This window comes from Clinocottus analis, unplaced genomic scaffold (assembly GCF_023055335.1).
Source record: "Clinocottus analis isolate CAN_PGR_092001 unplaced genomic scaffold, fCliAna1.0.p SCAF_10, whole genome shotgun sequence".
Classification (NCBI taxonomy): domain Eukaryota; kingdom Metazoa; phylum Chordata; class Actinopteri; order Perciformes; family Cottidae; genus Clinocottus; species Clinocottus analis.
This window is the reverse complement of record NW_027175821.1, coordinates 15,837,871-15,860,268: the sequence shown is the minus strand read 5'-3', so window position 1 is coordinate 15,860,268 and position 22,398 is coordinate 15,837,871. Positions and strand designations below refer to the sequence as shown.

The 22,398-nt window shown below is 38.7% G+C and overlaps 1 protein-coding gene across 1 annotated transcript; it reads right to left on the bottom strand.

Moving 5' to 3' along the window:
• Positions 1–1,141: 1,141 nt before the first annotated feature.
• anxa5a (annexin A5a) lies at positions 1,142–21,244 on the bottom strand. Its single transcript, XM_068585844.1, has 14 exons — positions 20,991–21,244; positions 18,348–18,478; positions 17,748–17,784; positions 14,927–15,011; positions 13,525–13,619; positions 11,388–11,501; positions 9,033–9,123; positions 7,308–7,387; positions 6,931–6,981; positions 5,851–5,944; positions 4,718–4,813; positions 4,307–4,365; positions 3,361–3,483; positions 1,142–1,424 (listed from the first exon to the last, which is right to left on the bottom strand). The coding sequence occupies exons 1-14, from the start codon at positions 20,991–20,993 to the stop codon at positions 1,365–1,367; spliced, it is 1,119 nt and encodes a 372-aa protein (XP_068441945.1). The 5' UTR covers positions 20,994–21,244; the 3' UTR covers positions 1,142–1,364.
• Between the last annotated feature and the right edge of the window lie 1,154 nt (positions 21,245–22,398).

The following is a 22,398-nucleotide window of genomic DNA, read 5'->3' as shown; positions in this document are numbered from 1 at the left end:
TTTAGCTTTAAAATTCATCAGAAACTGGTGCCGCGTATGCATCCCACTGGAATCAGAGATGAAAATCAAGTAATATTTGAATGTCTTCAATAACAGCAACACTTTGATGGGTTCATGCAAATCAGCATTTTCAGGGACAAACACTTCTCAAACTCTGAACTTTGTATTAAATTCAAGATCAGATGGAAACTTTTCAAGTTTTCAATAATAAAACAGAACAGCGACCAAACAAAGACAAAAGAAAGAAGAGACAGTACATGAAGTCAAACAGTGAAAGTGTTCAAGTGGTTGAAAAACAAATGGATAATCGAAACTCATATAATGAATAGATGGAAAGAAAAAAGAACATAATAATATAAAAGAAATTGAACTGTGAACTAATTTGAATATAATTGTCAATATTGGGTACATTTTGGATCCTTCAAAAATGTTATGAATAAATAGATACATACACTGTCACTGCAAAGATTTATATGATCATATCTTCAGTCCCTGCGACTGTAACAGTGAGCTCATTTTAAACGTTGCTGCCCCCTTGTGGTGCAACTCCAGCAACGTGAGTTCATCTCCCATCAATTGATCCAAAGACCCAATTAGTTTGACATCCAGCCTCTTCGTGCCGACGTCTTCATACCAGTCAACAGATGTCTAATAGTGTCTCATTACTCATTGATCACTGACAGGCGCATTGTAATTCAAGTCGGAATTCGTTTGTAATTAATGAGAGCAGGAGAGCTGTCGACATGTAGGGTTTATTAATTCAGCGGCGGTTTTGTTTTTTTGTAAGTTGCATTTCAACACATGCTGTGAGAACAACAGACAACTGCTAACACGAAAACAGAAACACAGCAAAAATTATTCAAGTGTTTAAGGAAGAACCAGAAATTATAATTAATTCAAACACCATTCGTCATCTAGGACACTGCACCTCTACTTATTGTTGTGCCGTTTAAAATACTAACATGAAAGAAAAACTAAACATCTTTGAAGTCGATGTAGTCTAGCTGCTGTTCATGCAGAGGTAAGTCAAATAAAGACAAGTTAAATCAATCAAAAACAAGCGGAAGTCAGAAAGAATCGACAACTCCACATCAATAACCTTATCTCACATGCACGTAGCAGCAATGTCAGTGTTGCAAGTTGAACAACGGCATTATGGGCTGGTGGATTCTTAATATGCTTATCATGCGTTTTCCATTGCACATGTATGCAACTCTGGCGAGGTTATGATTCGAGCTGCGTGATTTGTATTGAACTGGGCAGGTTTTAAGCTGTGATTAGGCTGGGGAGTGTCAATCTGATCTGGCAACACTGAGCATGATGATGACTCATCACTCAGGATGCTGAACACCTCACAAAACAAATTAATCATTCCCACCACAGAGGTAGAGTAAAGCCTTCTGGTAGTCTCCAGTTGTGTCCTCCTGCAAAACACAACAGAGGCAGAATTATTTTATCCATCTTATGAAATTGTGAAGATTTCTCTTTCCTCGCTAAATAATCTTGATATATCAGAACTTATTTCGAGCTTTAAGATGAAGGCACTTGGTTTGTTTTCCATTGTAGATGTATTCTAATTTCAAAATCTTGAATGGGTATGTTTTCCAATGACACCTGCATGTCACGCTGTCTCGTCTTGTGCATGTGGGCGGGTGGAGCTCGGCCGGTTGGATCGCCTGCTCCTCCTCCACACATGTCCAAGTGTCCTTGAGCGACACACTGAACCACAACTTGCTCTGCATTGTCATCGTCGCTTTTGACAATTCAATGCAATGTTGTTGTCCACACACTCGTGCTTCAGCTGCTCACATGTCCTCAGCCTCTATTAGCACGCTCAGCTGATTCTACCAAACTTTAACTCACTACCTTAAGTTAAAGTTAGCTAGATCCGTATAACTCTGCGGCAAACAGATGTTGATGGTACATGTTTTGTTTCGCAAGATAGTCATCACAAATTCACACAACCTTTTATGATTTTTGAAGCGTGAACGCAATCGGCAGAAGTAAAAAGTAACAATATTAACAAACTCCACCACAGTCACATGACTTACGAAGGTAAAGAGGACTAGTTTTCTGGTGATGACGTTTAGTCGTCTCTTTTAGCCACTTATTAGCCTTTTGGCCTTTTTTGAGACATTAAAGCATTCATCATAATGGTATTTTTCATTCATTTATTTCATTTCATTATTTACTAATCTATTACTTGTATGTATATAGACTTAAAGATTATGTTGGAAAAAAAACATGTTTAAATTGCTTAAACTTGTATCATCTAAACAACGAACACATCGACATTATGACTCAATTTCAGATTTTAGAACTCATTCTTGAATCACTTTTTTAGTGTCAATATTTCATTTTGTTTAGACACTCTTTGCAACCATTTTGCGACTGGTGTGAAGTTATTTCCGCCATAAGTGGAAGAATTCAAACAGTAGCTGTCATAAACCCTCAGCGAGGGAAAAGTCGTTCCCACTCTACAGCTGGTAATTATGAAGCGATTGATATGAAATTAAGCATATGAATAAAAACACGAATAGTTTCTTTCTCATAGCTTGCTGTAACAGCAAGTAGCTGACAGTTGTTAAGTGTGCAAATTAGCCTGAAGGGTTGAAGGCAGGAAGCAGTGAAAACAATGGACTGTTTCTTAAGCAGACATCTTTTCAGTGTCAGCGTTGACAATCCAACCCAAAAAACCATAATAATATATGGATTCAGTTTCCTTGAATGACAGACTTTGGCAGGTGAAACTAATGACATCAATTATGGCTCAGGCTCACTTCAATGACAAGTAAACCACCGTGGACATGGAAATGAAATACCTGCAAATGGAGTGCAGCCACGGTTAATGCTATTAGTTTACCCCTTTGAATGACAGGGCAAAAATATCAGCTGTAAGAATAGTATATGAACATGAAAAGTCATAAAAATGGGGTATGGAATATCATGACAGGGGAACATATCAATTGTTGCATCAATAATTTCTACAATCAAATAAAAAAGAACCATTCATCTATTTAGTATTGGCTTTTTGTATAGGAGGATGTCAATATATACTCCATGAACATCCAGCCCCCAGGCTAATTCACTTATGTGAAAAGCAGAGAAGCACCCTCTCGTGTCAGTCTCATCAGGCTGAACAAGGCATTTAAAGTAAATCGCTAATCTCCACTCCCATCGCTGCGCGGACACAAGTGGTGTTTCAGCAGCATAACCATAGCACACCCAGCTGGTGTCTAAAAGCACGCAGAGGGATGCATGAGTTTAGAGCATCAAAGGCGACAGCAACACATTATTTTTTTTCCAAAAGGATTAAACTCTTCGGTGCATGTGAGGAGTTTGAGTGTGAGTGAGCGGTACCTGGATCGTGGTGTACAGAGACGCTCCATAAGTCTTTTTGAAGCTGGCTCTGATGTCCAACATGTCCACCTCACTCCTCGACACCATTATCCGCATCAGGGCGCCGTCGTCCGTTCCAGCGCGCTAAACAAAACAAACCACGTTTAAAAGGTGTCGTTAACAACGAGACAACTTCTCTTTTTTTCATTTTTTTTCAGGTGAATCAGTTTCAACGGCGGTATTACTGCATAACTGCAAATGTATTTTCTGCAAATAATTTTTAAACGGACGCAGTGAGAGTTTAGATTTGGAAATCAATTAGTAGACTCTTTAAACTTGCTTGACAGATGTACAGTAATTCATCAGAATATGCGTTCATTGTGAGCGGCATCAATCTTCTCCACTCGGTTGATCTATTCATTTAAACTGCATTACCACACAAATTAATGCAGATTCGAAAAACATTGCAACTGATCATGTATCTCAAATACGCTTTAAGAGTCTGCCAATTGATTTTCCTAATGTATGCAAATTAATTAAATCCAGGAGGAAAAGTACATCTAAAACACATTACGCAGGGATTGCACATAGATAGCTTTGATGTCAAGTGTTTGATTTCCAAAACGTGCAAAACCACATTGGGTTCTTTGAAGCAATAGTCCGGACACAGGGGGAAACAGCTCGTCTGAACTCCAACGCATCTAAAGCTCACTAATTAACACTTTATATATAATGTGTTCAACTTAAGTGTAAAAAAACAACATGTTGTGGTTTTATTTCTTGGAGAGGTGAAGTGACTTCTTCAAGGCTTGTTGAACTGCAAGGCACCAATTAAATGAAACATGTCCCATACTTTTCTATTGGAAATATTGTTTTTTGTTATGCATTGTTTTCCCCAGTAATGAAAGTTTGAAATTTTGAAATAACAAAAACACTCATTAGAGGTATGAAGAACTTGGACACCTACCCGCATAGATTTATACAGGCTTTCAGCAAAAAACTGTGGGACACTCCTGGCACATTTCACTGAGGATACAAAAAGACAATTTTATGTTTCTGTGTGAAATGTCATTTCTGTCATGTTAATCGGACATGGTATTTGCACCAATTACTGCTGAAATATGTATTATCTCCTGCTGTATTTTATTGCGCGGCTCCCTAAATTAATAGGAAATAAACAGAAACAAATGAATGAAATTATAATGCAATTATAATGAAATGAAATGAAACATGCTGTTCATCCTGATTGTTAAACTCTCGGTAGAAAGAAAGGCTGCCAGCGGCAACAGCAGCAAGCAGCAGAAAAACACTGTTGGTGTGGACGCCTCCTTTTGTTCGGGATCAGTCAAGTGTCATCCGGATAAATCACAGGTCTTACCAACAGCCAACAGTAAGTTCTCCAGATTCCCAGTGGTCTCTCCTTCAACGCTGTCCTCGATATCAGAGCCAGAGAGCTTCTTGTAGGCATCAAACACTGCAGAGAACAAAACAATAACATCATTTGTTGATGTAGAATGACTCTGTACAGCATTTAAAAGCCAGACAATTTGGACTTCAGGGCAAATGTTTTATGCAAACAATTTGATTTTCATGGCAATGAATGTGCTAGTATTGATCTATAATATTGTCCTAAAACTGTTTTAGGCACAACAACCGTCACATTACCGCTACAAATAACCCTTAATGGTCGACACATATCAGCTTTAGTGCAAATGTTAGCAGAATAAATGGAAAGGGGGTATATCTTTTGGCTAATACCGCCACAATGTGACCGAGACAACCTGGAAATGTGTTTGCCAAGCGCCACACATATAATGAATGGATGAATTATGCATGAGGCTTATTTCAGTGGAATACTGGGGCCTAAAACGCTCCATTCCACTATATTTCAAACCGGCTTCATTGAGTAAATGTAAGGACTCATCGCTGCACCTGCGCATGATGTCGTTTCCGTGGCCGCTCATTGCGGCTGTTTCTTGCTGCTCGAGTTCACAGACTTCATCTTTTCAGTAAGTTCGGTCAGGCCACTGACTCACTAACCAGCTTGAACAAGTCTCACCAATTTCCTTTCCGGACTCTGGTTGTTGTTTATCACACCAATAAACCCTGCAAACCTTGTTAAGCTCACACCTCCAAGTGAAGTCTGTCAAAGTTTCGTGCTGTTCTCTTTGGACAAGTTGGCTTCTTCATTTTGAACTTTTTGTGTGAAAATAAGAATTGAAATGCCAGGATGTACTCTCCATCTTGAGATGTTTTTTTTCCATGATGCATTTGTCAGAAGCTTGTTGTTTAAATCACTCACACTGCTCATTCTATCATTTAATTGAACAGTAACTAACCTTGTTAATGCTGTCGAAATGATTTATGTAAAATAATACAGAACAACAAGTGGGCAGGCTGATGGTTTGTTGTTGTCTGCAGCTTTTGATCTTGCTTTTTCACAGCAGTTGTCTAAGAAATCACAGATCTGCACACAACAGCGTTCAAATATCCTGGCATAAACAGGCTCACCTTTTAGGAGATGCTCTGCGCTTCTGTTGCCAAGAATTGTGATGAATTTCTCCTCATCTGTGCCAAACTTTGCCTCACCAGCAGCGAACAATTCCTGTAATGGCAGACAAACACTTGTACGTTGACACTCACAGCAAACCTTGTGTAGACTCATTTGTTCACAGGAAGAAGAGCACCAATGACAGCACTGATGTTGGGACCTTGTACTGCGCCAAAAACAACACGGAGACCTTTAGTTTTTGTCTATTTGTCTTCGTTCTGCGAGTAATTCTTTCACCTACAGATCTGTGGACGTTTGGATTGTGTTCAGATGATGTTTTAATTGGTGCACATTGAGAAAAAGAATACAATTAATATGAAATTTGATTCTCATCAATTGTGTATTTCTACTTAGTTGATGACCAGTACATTTACCTCCATTTTATGCTACCGTATACTTTTATTCCTTTGAATTTTAGAGAGAAATATTGACGCTTAGTTACTTTAGTGTAAGATGTTTTCGAATGACTTGTTTATATGACATGATGCAGTACTAACCTAGTGTATAAAGTATTCTTTAGTAGATATACAATATTAAATGTATTAGTAAAATAACTGAGTACTTCTTCTTGATGACGATTTATCACAGAAGTGCTTTCAATAGTCAAGCAATACTGGCGTCTTGAGCATTTCTTTTAAATTCAGATACATGTAACCTAATGTTTACTATCATTAGATCCCTATTGATAGCTCAATATAAATTAATTGCAATGGTATATTAGGAAACAAGGTGTTGCATTCCCGAAGATTAACATGCTTTATATAATTTATCCTATTGACAATTTGTCTGAGCGTTCATGGCCTTTAACTGCACTTTGAAGAGCAGCCTCACAAATATGATCACATCCTCCACATGGAGACATTTCAAAGAAGACAGCTGAAGTACAGTAAGTAGCTCTGTAGCTCAGGGGTCGTGCATCGTGCAAGGTTGCACAGGTGTTTTTGTTGTGTTTTCACTTTTTTAAAGCTATTGCATTTTATAGTTGGTAGTTGTAGTTAGTAGGTTGCCAGACATGTTTTTCTCGTGTTCTTGGTCCTTACCTCGGCGTCTTTCTCTATCTTCTCCTCGTCTACTCCCTCCTCCCTGCTGCCCTTCACAGCCGGAGGAATGACAAACCAAATGGAGAGACAAACAGATAGAAAGACAGGCACAGAGGGACAAATGGAGGTAAGCATCAGGTCAATGTGGACGTAAAGACAATGAGCTCAGTCAGAGCTTCTCTTGACTGAGGTAATACCTGCAGATGACATTAAAGGCAGAATCGAGAAGATAACATTTCTGTCTGTAAACCAAAACACATTCAAGAAATCAACCGCTGCTGAACCTCAACCTCTAATGGCAGCGTAACGGCATCACCGGAGGCTCTCGTTATCAGGACAAAGGAAACACAAGTCTCTCCAGCAGCCGCTTTCTGTACCTGCAGGAGGATCACCAGCAGTTGCTGATAGTGACCCGAGGTGTCACCGCAGATATCTTTCTCCAGCTTTCCGTTGAACTCTAGAGGAAAGAGGAGAAGAGGGGCAGAAGATTGCTTACAGTCACTAATGGTTGCAATCGACCCTCGTGAGCGGAGGGCCCGTTCTGCAGGAGGTTCTGCGGCGGCACAGATCTGATTAGGTGGCCTCCGGACAGAGTGCCCTTCTCTTTCATCCAGATCAAATAAACTGGCCTCTTGGCCTCCAGCCCTTGTTGCCACAGTCAATTTCGTATTGTGGTGTGGTTGCAATTTGAAGCTGTTAAGATGTTAGAGTCATTAAGGTGTATAAGTACAGTATATTTATTGACTTTGTGCACAAGGGAAAGAAGTCCTCTGTATTTCTTTTCTCAATGGAGAAACTACTATGGATGCTAGACATCTATATTAAGTAAGAAAAACAGATTGTGTCAAGCTTTTCTACAAGTGAGAGTTCAAGAGAAAGTAAATATTTGTTCTTTGGAATTTAAGTGCAAGTTGATCTAAAATGTGTACAAAGTAATAGCAGATACGGGAACAAGCCCCCTCAATTACTTTCTTCTGGTGTAATACTGTCTACCAGATTTATATAGTACACACACACACACACACACACACACACACACACACACACACACACACACACACACACACACATACTGTATGTAGCCCACCTTCACTATTTCAGTTCCAGTCAGGGTCCTCACACCCTTTGCATGGGAGGTGAAAACTATATAGCCCTGTTTTAAAACCATTATTTTCTTAGTGAAAATAACACAACTTCAAACCATTAATTTTAACCACACATATATGAAATACAACAGTCAACATTTATTATAATACAAAATAAACACTATTAGCCGCTAGTTTGTTAGCGGCGTGCTTGTTAGCCGCTGGCTTGTTAGGTCCAAACAAGCCTTCTTCCCACCTCGCTCTCTTTTCCCGCCTCTCTCTATCGAGTCCCACCCCTCTCCGAATCCGGTAGGTTACCCAAAAGTTATTTATACTTGTTCTGATTGGCTGCCAACCATTTTGACACCTGAGCAACTAGTAGGGAGGGACACCAGAGGTTCAAGAGCAACTTAAAACTGTAGGACACAAATACAAAGGCAACTGTACTTTTACAGAAATGTAAACAAAACACATGTAAACTATTTATCAGGGCGCTACATGTATATACATAATATTTATATATAAATTGCCATCAATGACATTAAAGAATCATTAAACCATAGAGAAATTCTTCATTTTGGAATCTACTTGGTTTCCTGGATGATTTTGACGGTGGAGTTAAATAGTTTCAAGTGCGTTGCATCTTTCGTCTCACTTGTCATGTGTTTGTTTTGTTTTCTCCAACATGTGCTCTATTGCACCTGTAACCACATCCAACTGTGACACGTCACAGCAGCAAGGTGAGAAGTTACTACTGTTACACTACTGGAGGTCAGTAAAAACCATATGTTCAGCTGGTGTTGAGTTGCTCTTTAAACTCAAACATTACACCCTCTCACGAAACAAAACATAGAAACAGCAGTATAACTAACATTTACAACCGACATGTTCATCTATGTCTCTCTCTCTCTCTCTCTCTCTCTCTCTCTCTCTCTCTCTCTCTCTCTCTCTCTCTCTCTCTCACTCTCTCTCTCTCTCTCTCTTTCTCTCTCTTTCCTTTACGGCTGAGTGACTCACCTTTCTTGTACACTTTGATGATATCTTTAATCTGTTCCCCGCTCCTGGAGGCCAAGATCTCAATCAGCACATTGTCCTCAGTCCCGGCTCCCTGACACAAGGAGAGACAACATGGATGTGTGTGGCCACGGCAATCTTTTCTTACATTACCCCATCTTTAATGGAGTAATATTATAATTATATTCATATTATATGAAAATGATTGAAGAAAAACTGTATAATTTGTCAGCACAACACACTGAAGAGAGATGTGATTAGAGAATGAAGACTCTCAGTTGAATGAAGAAAAACAAAGTCTTCTCTCTTTGCATTAATTAACCTTCCACACAAAAAATGTCTGACATGCCAAACAAAGGGAGCAGGTGTGATGGGAACGTAGGCCAAGTCCTAAATGCTTTACATTCTCTTTGATTGAACATTTCCTTTGTGCCAGTAATACAAAAAATAAATGTGATGAGAGAATCATAAGAACAGAAAAAATAAATCCCTTGATAACATATAAGAAGATGCAGGAGTTTGCTGAGTGTCCTTTTCTTTTTAAACCTCATAAGCCTTCAGTGTGACATAAATAGCAACGGGTGGTAAGTATGTGATTCCTCAAAGAAATAAGATCTGCAACATTACTCATTTCTATAACTATAAAATAAATTGGGTAATAGATCCAGTCTACAGCACTGACAAATATGTGTGCTCAGATGAAATACGTCTGCGTGAGCGTGACATGCTATCCAATTGAGCCACATTAAAGGCGATGTGAAGACATCTAATACACAACACGGCCCCATCACAACTGGCACTGTGGAGACAAAACACTGTATTGTATATCTCAAGATGTATTGAGTCCTCGGCTAACATGATGAGATGGTTCCAGCAGGTTGTTTCTTATGGAAGCATATTGCTGCTGTTTTATAAGAACATTGCATGTATTTTTAGTAGAGAGAGACAAATTCCTGCTGCTTCCAGTGGACCACCGCGGGACCATATTTTTGGAAGAAATATATACGGAAATGATATACGGAAGTCAAGCCATGAATGACATGAAATACTATGATAAAAAAAAAAAGAATTCAACTTTAAGAAAGTTACAATGTGTCATAAAACTGTTGAAGTTTCAGAAAATACTTAATTAGAAAGACTAAACACTCAAAGTGAGATATGTGAGCTTTAGCGTAAGAGGTAAAATGACGTTACCAAGCAAGCTAGCAAGCCAAAAAGCCAGAAAGCCAGCAAGCAAACCAGTAAGCTAGCCAACAAGCACGCCAGCAAGCTAGCACGTCAAGGTGAAAGCCATGTTTGTAACTTACGAGAAATGTAGCTCTCTTCTTGGTTTTACTAAAAACTAAATGGTACTACGACAAACTGTGACTCCCTTGATTTGCAAAATTGTCTTTTACCGTGACAAACATAATATGTGTAATTCATTTCACAATTCAAACAGGACAATAAAAAAAGATCTGTCTCTTGCCGTTGACTATAAACATATTTTTTTCCGAACAACAGAAAGGAAGTAACTTTTCCTCTCTGTTGTCTTATTGTCCATAAATAATTTTGATTTTGTTTACTACTTGCTTTTATTTTAATTTAATTTAGTCATGTGACACAGACAGTAACACTGTTTCCTGTACACACACACACACGCAACTAAATTTAAGGATAACATAGATTTTATGATTGGATTATAATGATTGATACTTGAACTTGATCATCACTTTAATGTTGCAGCAGGTTTAAGGTGGAACTCTAACTCTGTTAGTTTTCTATTTTTAATTAACCTACAATAAGCTTGACTTTGTTAATCTGATGCTGGAAAGTAACTAATACTTAAGTTATCAAGTTAATGTAGTGGAGTAAAAAGTACAATATTTGTCACTGAAATGTGGTGAATTGCAGAAAATAAAAACACTCAAGGGAAGTACAAGGACCTCAATACATTTACATACATAAATGTATTTGGTTACATTGCATCTCTTTGGGTAATTCTAAATATTAATTTCGTAGCCATTTTAAATGCTATAAAACCTAGTGTAGTTTTCCCGAAATGGCAAATCAGCATGAAACGGGCTTTTATGCCTCACTGCAACATCAATACTGGAGTTGCATCTGATTGGGCCAATGCCAGTGCACTGGCATTATGCATGCTGGTTTATTGGCAAAGCATTAATGGAAGGGAGGCCTCATCCCTGTTTTCCTCACAAGTTGAAGTGAGAGCCATTAAAAAGGGCTGTCACTCAGACGACTGTTGGAACATCTGTGCACAAATACCTGAATAAGCTGCATCGTCTGAGGGTTTCAACTCATTTGCATGTAAGACCTGCGATTCAGTGGAGCATCTGAGGAAAAGTGTCCATGGGTTACCTTGAGAGCTCGGTGCAGTAGGAAAGCGTCATATGAGGTAGGCGGGGTCATCAACGCCACAATCAGATTCTCAAACAGCCCACCGAGCTCCGATTTCAGTGTGCTGACCAGATCCTGATGTGGGGGAGAGAGGATTAACTGGAACAATAAACAATTTTAATTGAGCTTGTATTGAACTTCATGTTGCGTAATTTAAATGCTGGTGAACATTAAAGAAACGAAACAAATGAACTGTGTGGGTCTTTTTGCTCCACTTATTAAACAAAGTCTTTAAAATGCGTAAAACATATTGGGTACCAGCAAAGTAGCAATATTATAACAGCGCAGTGACAGGAAAAAATGGATTTTAGGGCTCCTCAAAATGTAGATTATTCGGAAAGTATCACACATAGGCGTGAAAACATAAAGAGAGCATTCCCTCAAAGATGTGAAATGACGTTTCACTGCATTGCACACATTTGAAGAGAAATGAAGATAATCACAAGAAATCTACCCACAGAAAAGAAAAATATATTTACTTTGTTCTAGGTCCTTCAACTCCCAGCTACTCAAGCAGCACATATTCCCCACAGATGGCTTTATTGATTACTGACTCACATATGTGGGCGCTGCAGGGAGTTCGACCCGAGTAGAGTCATTGTAAAGAGTGAGTAATAACGTCTGTTTGTGCGCCTGTGTACACAAAACACCCAAGGGATCCTAGGATCTACTGCGCATGGCCGGTTCAATTTACGGCCAAACACTCATCTCTTTCACAGCTCAACAGGTGAGGACTCTAACAGATGATCTTTTCCTCTGGATTGCATAATTCATCTTACCTTTCACATAAAAACGCGTCTTCATTTGAAATCAAGTTCACATAAACGGTTTGTCAAAAGAGCAGAAATGATGCACTCGAATCATGAAATGTTGCAGTAAAATGTAGCAGAGCGATAAGAGCATACACTCTGCAAGATGTGACGGCAATATCCGTTTTTTCTCTACTTTTTGCAACCAGTTCTCATTTCAAGTGTTATTGCAAATGAGTATAGTTAAACCCAGCGTCTCTTGCAATCACCACCTTTCATAACATGTAATAGAAGAAATGATAATAAAAAAATATATTAAACACTGCAGTATTTAGAGAAACACCAGGAGCTATTTCCAGATTTTCTGAGGCACTTTTTGTTTTTCTCCTGCCGGCTCATCTTTATACTTCATTGTGCACTTTCATTTCCTTTTTAATAACCTCCACAGAAAGCAAATTAAGCTGCTGCTTTGATTCAACAGGTGGTCATAAAATAGCTTCACAGTCAGAGAAGGGGAGTGTAATAATGCTCTTGTGTAACTGCACTGCACTCTGGTGACTGGGAAATTGGTTCTCCAACTTTCTTCCCTCTGTGACTGTAGAATTTTAAAAGACAGTGTCAACTGCTGATCTTTCATTGTAATGACAGAAAAACTTTAAGCTGAGCTGGCAAGTTGTTAGAGTCGATACTTAAAGACACTACTAGAGATTGTGAGCGTTTCGATTGCCTCTCAATGGCTCTCAACATGGCGACGGCTGAGCAGGCAGATCTCAGCTAACAGCACGAACAACAGCTCCAGTGCTGACAGAGCTAACCGTGTTCACATGCAGTGAAACCAGAAGATGGGGGCTACACCTCCTGGATGACGCCATCGGCTTCCTACCAGCTGTAACCGCCGTCTGAGTGGAGCACGCTCACATGCAGGAACATGCACTAAAAGCACGTGCAGCCGCTCGGCAATGTCAACAAAGAACGGACAGGCTCTGAAAATAGGAAATAGTTTCTTTATAGATTAAATTGCAACATGAATAAAAAAGTAGCAATACAACAATGCAGAAAATACAATAAGAACAAAAGTCCTTCTTTGGTAGAATAAACAGAAGCAATATAATATGTTTGGTCTGGTGAAGGTATTGAAGTTCACAATAATTTAAATATATGGATGACTGCCAAGCCTCAGTCTTAAAGGGAAATGATAATAAAGGGATGGTCGATAGACAGACTTTGAGTTTAGTAGCCTCATCCGTGTGACATTGGTGAATGAGGAGGACACAGCGAGACAGCGACATGACCCTGAACCATTAATCGTTCGTCATCAGCTCTGTTTCGTTCCCAGCGGCTCAGCTTACCTTTCCGTAGGTCTTTTTATACGCTGCCTTAATTTGCTGGCGTTGATCGTTGCTGCGTGCCGACAGAAGCATGAGGACCACGTCTTCATCCGTACCTGCAGAAGTCAAACGAGCATTAAACAACATGTCAAATACCCTGAGCAGCTTTATATCTAAATTATAGTTTAAAAAGCATTATTCTGTTTGCACACATCATCTAACAGAAGCACGCTCTCTCCACAGAAAAGCCTCAATTGAGAATAATTTGAATCCAGCTCATCTGCAATGAGAGCAATGACTATAAACAGATGTTGGGTGATCGTTGTTCTCACTTTTCCTTTTTTTTATTCTGTATAATTGCTCTTATTATGAAAGGACTAAACTGACAGGAAGCAAGAATAGGAGGTAAAAAATTGTCAGTAAGGTTATTTTTAGCAGGAGAAGCATCGGTTTTAATGGTCACACATATTACACCATTGAATTGATGTTAGTCCTCGGCCCATTGATTTACACTAATGACTGCAGAGCTGCATTTTCATTGCATTTTCTCTCCAATTAAAATAAGATCACCTGAGAGAGGAACATGGTATCAAGTCAAACTGTTAAAACGTAATCTAAATCCATCTCACCCGCATACAAACAAAGACATCAACAATGTGACATAACCTTTGAACTATTCATCTCTCACAAGTGGCCACTAGGTTAACAGATCTGATGTTTTGTTCTGTTGGTTTGTGCTCCTAGTATACCGTCCACTTGTACTTCAAGTAAAGCTTGTATATGTAATGCTGACTATTTGATAGCCTTAAACAATGAATTGAAATGACCTATCTTCCCAGTGAATCCTCAGGTATACTTGTTTTATTGTATTATTGAAGTGTTTTACAGAAAACATGATAGAGTGGTGACCAAAATACATTTTCACTTAAAAGATATATATTTTCCTTTGTTTAGTATCACCTGCACGCTGCCTGTAAGTTTAGTACTCACAAACCTACACAAAGGTGTCAAACTATATTATATTCCACTGCTTCCTTCTGCCATCACATCGTATAATTAATTATTTTCTGTGTCTTTATATGTTTGGTGCTGCAGTAAGTGCTCATTACTGTGGTGTTTTTCATAGCACTGTGGAAAGAACTTATTTTGTATTTTTGTTGTAAAGTTTAAGTTTCAAACTTGGTGACACTTCTAATTAGACCAAACACACTGGAGAGAGTAACATCATTTCCCATGCACCAGAGGATAGCACTAATTGTCAAGAACAGCTTCACTGACAGCTGTGTCACTATTAGGGTTAAACTGGTTTCGAGAGGAGTTAAAAAATAAATTGCAGTGTATATATATATATATATATATATATATATATATATATATATATATATATATATATATATATATATATATATATATACGCACTGACCGATTCCTTTCATGGCTTTGTTGAGAACTTCAGCATCGTGTTGTGCGTTGAAGTTGACGAAAGGTCTCACGCTGCCTCTGTACGCCTGTGGGAAGAGAGCAAAACAAACAAATACATTTGGAAACACAAGCTTTTTTTCTTATGTTTCTTGGCTCGGGCTTGCGCTTCATTTCTTGTCCAGTGTAGACGAGAAACCTCCGAACGCAATGGAGTGTTTTCTCAATTTAAAGGGCCAGTGTGTAGAACTTTACAGCAGATTACAACCAACTCACACTCCTCCGGTGTGCCATTCGTGTAGGAGAACGACGGCGGCCGACATTAAAACGCAAATAGCTTTCTCTAGAGCAGGGGTTTAGTTTGTCCATTCTGGGCTACTGTATAATAAAAGAGAATCAATTGTCAAATAATATGTGAAGTGTGCTGCTGTGCCTTTAAGAGATGCTAAAATAAAATAAAACTGTTTTAGTGGGATCTAAGCTTCAAGTGCTTCCCTGCCCTCATAGAAATGAAACCATGGGCATTAATCATTTTAAAAATATATTGAATATCACTGCACATGACATAGCTGCACAACGTCGCTCCGAACTCTGGGTAAGTACTTTAAGCACAACCTAAATGAAGTCTGACTGCTGCTGCTTTGTGTCATGCAAGTCATTTGTAAAAATGTGTCCTACCTGGAGATTGTTCTCCATGGAAAATGGTAATTTGAAAAAGAAAAGCAATAAAATATCTGCCTCAGCAGCAGCCGTGTAACAAACTCTGATTGGTTGGAGAAGTGGAAGAATATCGTCCCCTCCTCTCAGAAAAGGTCTCTCTTTTATTATCTCTTTTATTAGTTATCAAGAGAACGACCTCTTCTTGCAACATGACGATGTTATCTTGAAGTGCCACTTGAATACGTCACTGTCGCAGCTTTGATCCCGCCTGCATTCATCATTTAACAAAGCACACTTTAACAAAATAAGCCTTACATTTTTTTTTTTACAATGAAATTAATCATGAGCTATTTAAACTCACATTTCTTAACCGGGATGAATCAACCCTTACTGCTCATTAAATGTTCTTTTATTACAGCGTTTAGTGTTCATCTTCTACAAAGACACCAGTGTTCGCTGTCAAACTGTCGTGATAGCACTGTAGTAAAGTTAAGCTGAAATATCTTTATTGGATGAATTGTGATAAGACTTGGCACACACATGTTAAGGTGCCCAAAGGATGAATCCCAATTGCTTTTAATCCAGCGCCACCAGCAGGTCAAAGCTTTCACTGAGCCAAAGAAACATCTCCACATCTATGAGACAGCCAGTCTTTTCCACTGACACCATAACGCTATTGGTTCATGATAAGATTACTAGATGGATTGCCATGAAATTTGGTAAAGATGTTCGAGGTCCCCAGAGGATTGATTGTACTGACTTTCATGGTCCTGTGAGGTCATTCATGAAGTGAAGCTTCCACTCCCTGCAAAACTAATTCCCATCAGCCTCAGCGGTTCTGTTTGGTGCTAACGGGGTTTCTCCTCTGCAGCCCCCCTTTAGGAGTCCAGTGGCAGGTCCTGAGTCTGTTAACTTTAATGGGACAAGTGACTGTGAACACAGATTAAGACCCATTCTTTCGCTCTATGGTCACCAAATGTAAATATTGGAAACGTTTCACAACGTATCTTCCAAACACTCTGACAGGAAATGATTGTATTCTTCAGCAAAAAAATATAATAAATACATGATGCAAATATAACCCAAGCTACAGGAAGTGTGTACCATTTTAAACCAATGCAATGTTAACACAATAAATGAAGAGCATTGTGAGCATAAGTACAGACTCACAAGAAATTAGCGACGCTCTAACCTCGCTAATATTTGCTAAACAATGCTTCTTTTCGTATTTCTTGATAATGACCGTTTCGGAGATAAGCTTTTTTCAAGAACATCAAAACAGTCAAAACTCTATACGTGGCCCGCAGATGCTTTCGCGTGATATTTACGTTCGACAATGAGCATCAATAAGTCCTGTTTCCTCGACTCGCATAGTCACAGTAGTTTTCAGTGGGTCTGTTAAACAGGTTGGACACATGCTTTTAACGACAGTTGAGCAACAGTCAACGCTAATCTCAAAGAAGAAGACTGTTTTATGTACTTTTCAAATGCCATCTGGGGTCATTGTCTCCCAACTGTCCTTTCATGTAATTCAAGCCGGTGGGGACACAATAGACACGCGTACCTGCAGTTTCCGTGCACTTGATAATTCGATATGACACACACCGTCATCAGTTCTTAATCTCTTTACTTCTCATTCAACTCATACGACAGTCTGACATCTTTCAACCAGGTTGAGAGGATGGAATCAGATCAAGGATATCAAATGAAGCTGCCCCCTTGTCTTTTGTGCCAATGTGAGTACACTGCGTTTTGTGCAGGGCTGATGTTTTATTAATGAGTGTATTGTCGCAGAAGGTCCCGTCAGTGAATCGGGTATCATGTGGAAGTTTGAAACATCTGTATGCAAAATGACGCTCTCGTGAAATTAAAATGTTGTGAAAACACAAAGCATCTAGAGTTGCATGTAAATCAGAGGCTGGTGCTGACAGTTATTTGTGTTGTGTATTGTTTAAGACTGAACATGCAGTTCAGGTCTTAGTGGGGCTTGAAAAGGCTCTGACCTTTCAAGAGTCAAACCCCACCGCACAAACATATGAATCACTTCAGGTGCAGTAAACAACAGCTGCAAAACAACAGTTGTCTCTTGGTCATTCTCATATCTTTCACTTCAGCATTCATTGATAATAATGAACTAAACAAAACAACGAAAAGGAAAAACTTACCATCCTTTTATGCTGATCGCAGACAAACCGCCGTAAGCTGAAAAAAAGTGGACCAGATTTCTGATTAAGTCGTGAGGAGTGGTGACTGCTGTACTTACGAACACAATCAAGGTATTTGTACTATACTTGAGTATTTCCATTTATTGGAACTTTATACTTCTTCATTACACCTCAGAGGGAAAGACCGTCTATTTACTGCGTTACGTTTGTCTGCAGCTTCAGGTACTAGTTACTTTACAGATTCACATGTTTTTGTGATTTTGAATTTTAAATGTTTGTAATATACTGAAGCTACATAGCCAAGTGTAAAATAAGCCAATTTACATTAACATGAATCATTTACAACAGTAAAACACACGAATGCAGCAGTAACAGTACTCCAGAAACATCTTACTGCACAAAAAGATACTTTTTACATTTCATACTAGCTGATAACACTTTTGAAAGCATGACTTTCACTTGTAGTGGAGTATATTTACAGTGTGGCTTTGAGACGTTTAAGTAAATGACCTTAAATCTTCATCTAACACTGTTGGTATGTCATTATCTACAAACACAAAGCATCAATAGAAAGCACAAAGTAACTCTAAGTGTCCTTACCAACAGGTGTGTGTCTTCTGTCTCCTCACAGGTGATCTGGGGCTCAGGTAGATGCTTGCTACTTTCTTATCTCTTCTCTTGTTGGTGGCTGCAGAGTCAAACGGAAGATCCTGACCGCTGCTTTGTGTGACCTTCAAAAAGAGTGACAAAGGTTAAACGTTTCTCCTCAAGTCAGAGGGCTGGACGCTTTCAGCTGAACTGCGTTGCGAGGCAACAGCTCGGGTCTGTGTTTACTTTCTGTCGGCTGATGTCATTCACATCCACTGCAACCCAAGGAGCCAATATATCATTTATAGGGTCATTGTTTCAGTGACACGGGAAACAAACTGGGAACGCATTTGGATGATCACGTGGTGTATTTCAACACGTCATCATCCTTATTGTGTTAAATGAATGACAACTTGGTTTCCACAAACGTTAAACGATCAATCTAAAAGGGGCAGTGTGGAGGATGTGGCGGGCAACAAACTGAAACTACTCCTCCATTGATGGCCTCTATGATCTAGAGCCAGTGTTTGGTTTGTACCTTCTGGGCTACTGTAGAAATGTGGCTTCATGAAGGTACCTGCTCCCTATATAAACCGTTCACTCTACATAAAAACATAATTCTTATTTTCAGATCTTAATATCCTTAATACATACTTATTCACATTACACTCAAATTCTAACAATAGACCCCCTTAAATTCGTCATAATTAAGTTTTTTGGAAACGATAATTCTGGATAAAAGTATTAGCCATACAAATGAAAAAGGAAACTTTAGGAGCGCACACAAACGTTGATTACATTATGTAACTGTTATTGTCATATCAAAAATGGCTATAACACAGGTTTGAATATATTTCATTCAACAGGTTTTGTAACATTTATTTATATACATAGGAATAATCATAATAATAATTCAATAATCTAATAGCAGCATAGATGATTTGAGACTCACTGGTGATGGAAGAAGTATTCAGATATTTCAATCACAATTATTAATACCTCAATATAAAATACTAAAATAAAACTACTCAGCTTTCCCCTCTGAAATGATAGATACATATGTACTTTATTAATCCCCAAGGGGAAATCTTTGAAGCTGAAGTGTAAGTAGATGTGTAAAATGGGAACAGAAATGTACATTAGTAAATATACTTAGTTATTATGAAGTGAGGTTATCATTCTTACTCAATTCAACATGTATTTTTTAATTAGGTAACTTTTACCTTTTGCCCTAAATGTCATTCGCTTTTTGTCTGACGTCTGAGGAAACCCTGTTTAAAGCGCGGTGAAACGTCACGTGTCTCCATGGCAGACAGGAGACGAGATGTCGAACAGGAGTGAAGGGATTAGTGGTGCTCAGCTCAGCTCACATATCATTTCCGCCGTCCTCGTCCCTGCAAACCTTAATTAAAGTGAGCACTTGTGAGTGGAAGAGGGTGTGAACACCATCTCTCGGTTATCCATTTACGGATGCTCGCTGTTTCATCTCACAGCCTCCCAGACTGACGTGGAGCCAATTTCCTTTAATTGCAATAAAGGAGCAGCTTATACCAAATTAATCAGTTTAAGTGTTTTTTTTTTCTCCTTTTCCACATAATTAATGAATCCACAAAATGTCCGGCTTGATCATTCTCAATTTGGTATTAAATGTCAGTATCATTTGAATATTCAGTCTCACAAATCTTTCATGAAAATGGATATTTTTATTCCTTCTGAAGAATTGGGATGATTCCTTTGAGCCTGTCCAAACATCTTACTTCCACACAAAAGTAATTATAAAGCTCAACGATCCCGTCAATGTTTGGTTCAAATGTTTCCCACGAGATGAGATCATTTGTTTGTGAGGCAACGCAACATGTGTTTTGCTTGAACAGGTCTCCATCATGAATTCCCAAAATGCATTACAGGTAGAAGTAGAGTTTAAATAAGTTTGAATACTCTCATATTTCGTATTTCTGCTACTAATTTCAGTTCCACATGCTGTGATGGGTTTTTCATAGATTTTTTTTGTGAGGTTGAGTGGACAGAACTATTGACTTTCACCTGGAAGGAGTTTTTTAATCTTGTTTGTAATTAACACTTACCTTTAAAATCAGACTAAGATGGTAATAGATGTCATTTTATTGAATTACTTCTTTAGTTGCCAAACTGCCAATCAAATCTGATCCAACCATACCGGTACTGAAGAAGCAGATCAGATGAGTTCTGATCTTGATAACTACCGAATAATGTTTGAAAGTTAAATGTTTTACAACAGTCAGTGTCTTTTTTTTGCCGTTTAAAACTAGTATTTCAGAAGACACTTTCATAATATGGACAGAAAAAAAGAGGATTTGGCTTTTACAAATATATTGCACTGATTAAAGGCATTATGATTGATAATGCATACACATAAAATATATATACATACACATAATATATATATATATATATATATATATATATATGTATATATATATATATATATATGTATATATATATATATATATATATATATATATATATATATATATATATATATATATATATATATATTTTTAATCCTATATAAACTTTTCATTGCTCCTCCGTTGCTGGAGCAGGGGCCGGCAACTTTTTTGACACAAATGGCCATTTTGAAATTGTAGTTTATTTGTGACACCACATATTTCTTACCATCTGACCTGACCAACCTTCCACCTTTCTTCTTTATCAGCAAAAAACTTGATGATGTGAAGAAGGCAACAAATACCAGCCAATCAGAGGGAGAGTGGGGCGGTTCTTCATAGAGCACATTACGGGAGAACAAAAACTCAATCTACTATGAATACCAGGGACTAGGACATAAAAGAAAAACTTTCTTGCCCTCGTATTGCTAGTTTACATTGCCTAAGGTTGCCTACCCCTCTATAGGCAACAGCTTTGGTCCTGTCCACTACTGCGCCAACAAAAAATGCAACAGGAAACACAAAGGGTCCATTTAAAATGTTAATGTTGGTAAGTTTCAAAGCTATATAGACATTTTCAAACATTTAAAAGGGTCCCTTTTGTATTTCCTGTTGCATTGTGTGTCAATGCCTCGGCAGACAGGAAGTAAACTTGCCGAACAAAGCTGTTGCCGTAGCAACAGAGTGGCAATGAAAAGGTCGCCAGTGTTTTGAGTGAATGGCATGTTTGCTGTTGCCCTGTAAACAGTGGCACTGTGACCGATTTATGTAAGTGGATCAAATGAAATTAGAGCACATGAAACTACCACTGTATCTCCATAAGGACACTTTGTTACACTATATGAAAAACTATTACAACAAATCCTGCAGAACTCCAGAGCAGCTGGGCCTCAGGGTGGGATTGCTTTTGACAAATACCGTTTATAAATACTGAAGTTTGTTTAATTCAACATGATTTCATGTGCAAACAGCCAAATCAGTGAGGCGGCAAACTGCTGACATCCCCTCCTGCTATCATCCCCGAGTTGTCAGCTTTCAAACTAAATCACTGTGAGTTTTTCATTTATGAGCGGAGCGCCATGGGACAGCCAGGTGAACAGTGGACCACTCCATTTGTCTGGTGCTGACTGACAGACAATAAGCGCTGTCATCAATCAATGGGCCTCCCCAGCCACCAGTGATGGGCTCGGTTTGTTATCTCTCTCGGCGATGATACGAGGGCAGGTGTTATCAAATGCAAATAGCCCCAATTTCAACCAACATCACATGGCCTCATGGCCCTTTGAGGGCGTCCACAGAAAGTACAGGATGTGAGGCAGTTTTGTGAGAGTAATAGCTCTGACGTTAAGATCAAGTGCAGCTTTAGACTGAGAGTCGGAGTGGAGTTAATCTGTTTCCTATTTTCCCTTGTGGACATTTTTAATACAAGACAGAGTTACTTCAAAACATCAGAGACAACAAAATTAGTCATCAATAGCCAGCGGTAAATACCTGTATGGTGGTTACATAGCCTGCAGCCTGTTTGCTGTTTTAGACTACATTTCAGGTTTGAACCAACACACAGTATGCTATGTGTTTAGAGATGGATTAGCACAGTTTATCAGTTCGGAAAATATGTGTGATTACTAGTTTTCTTG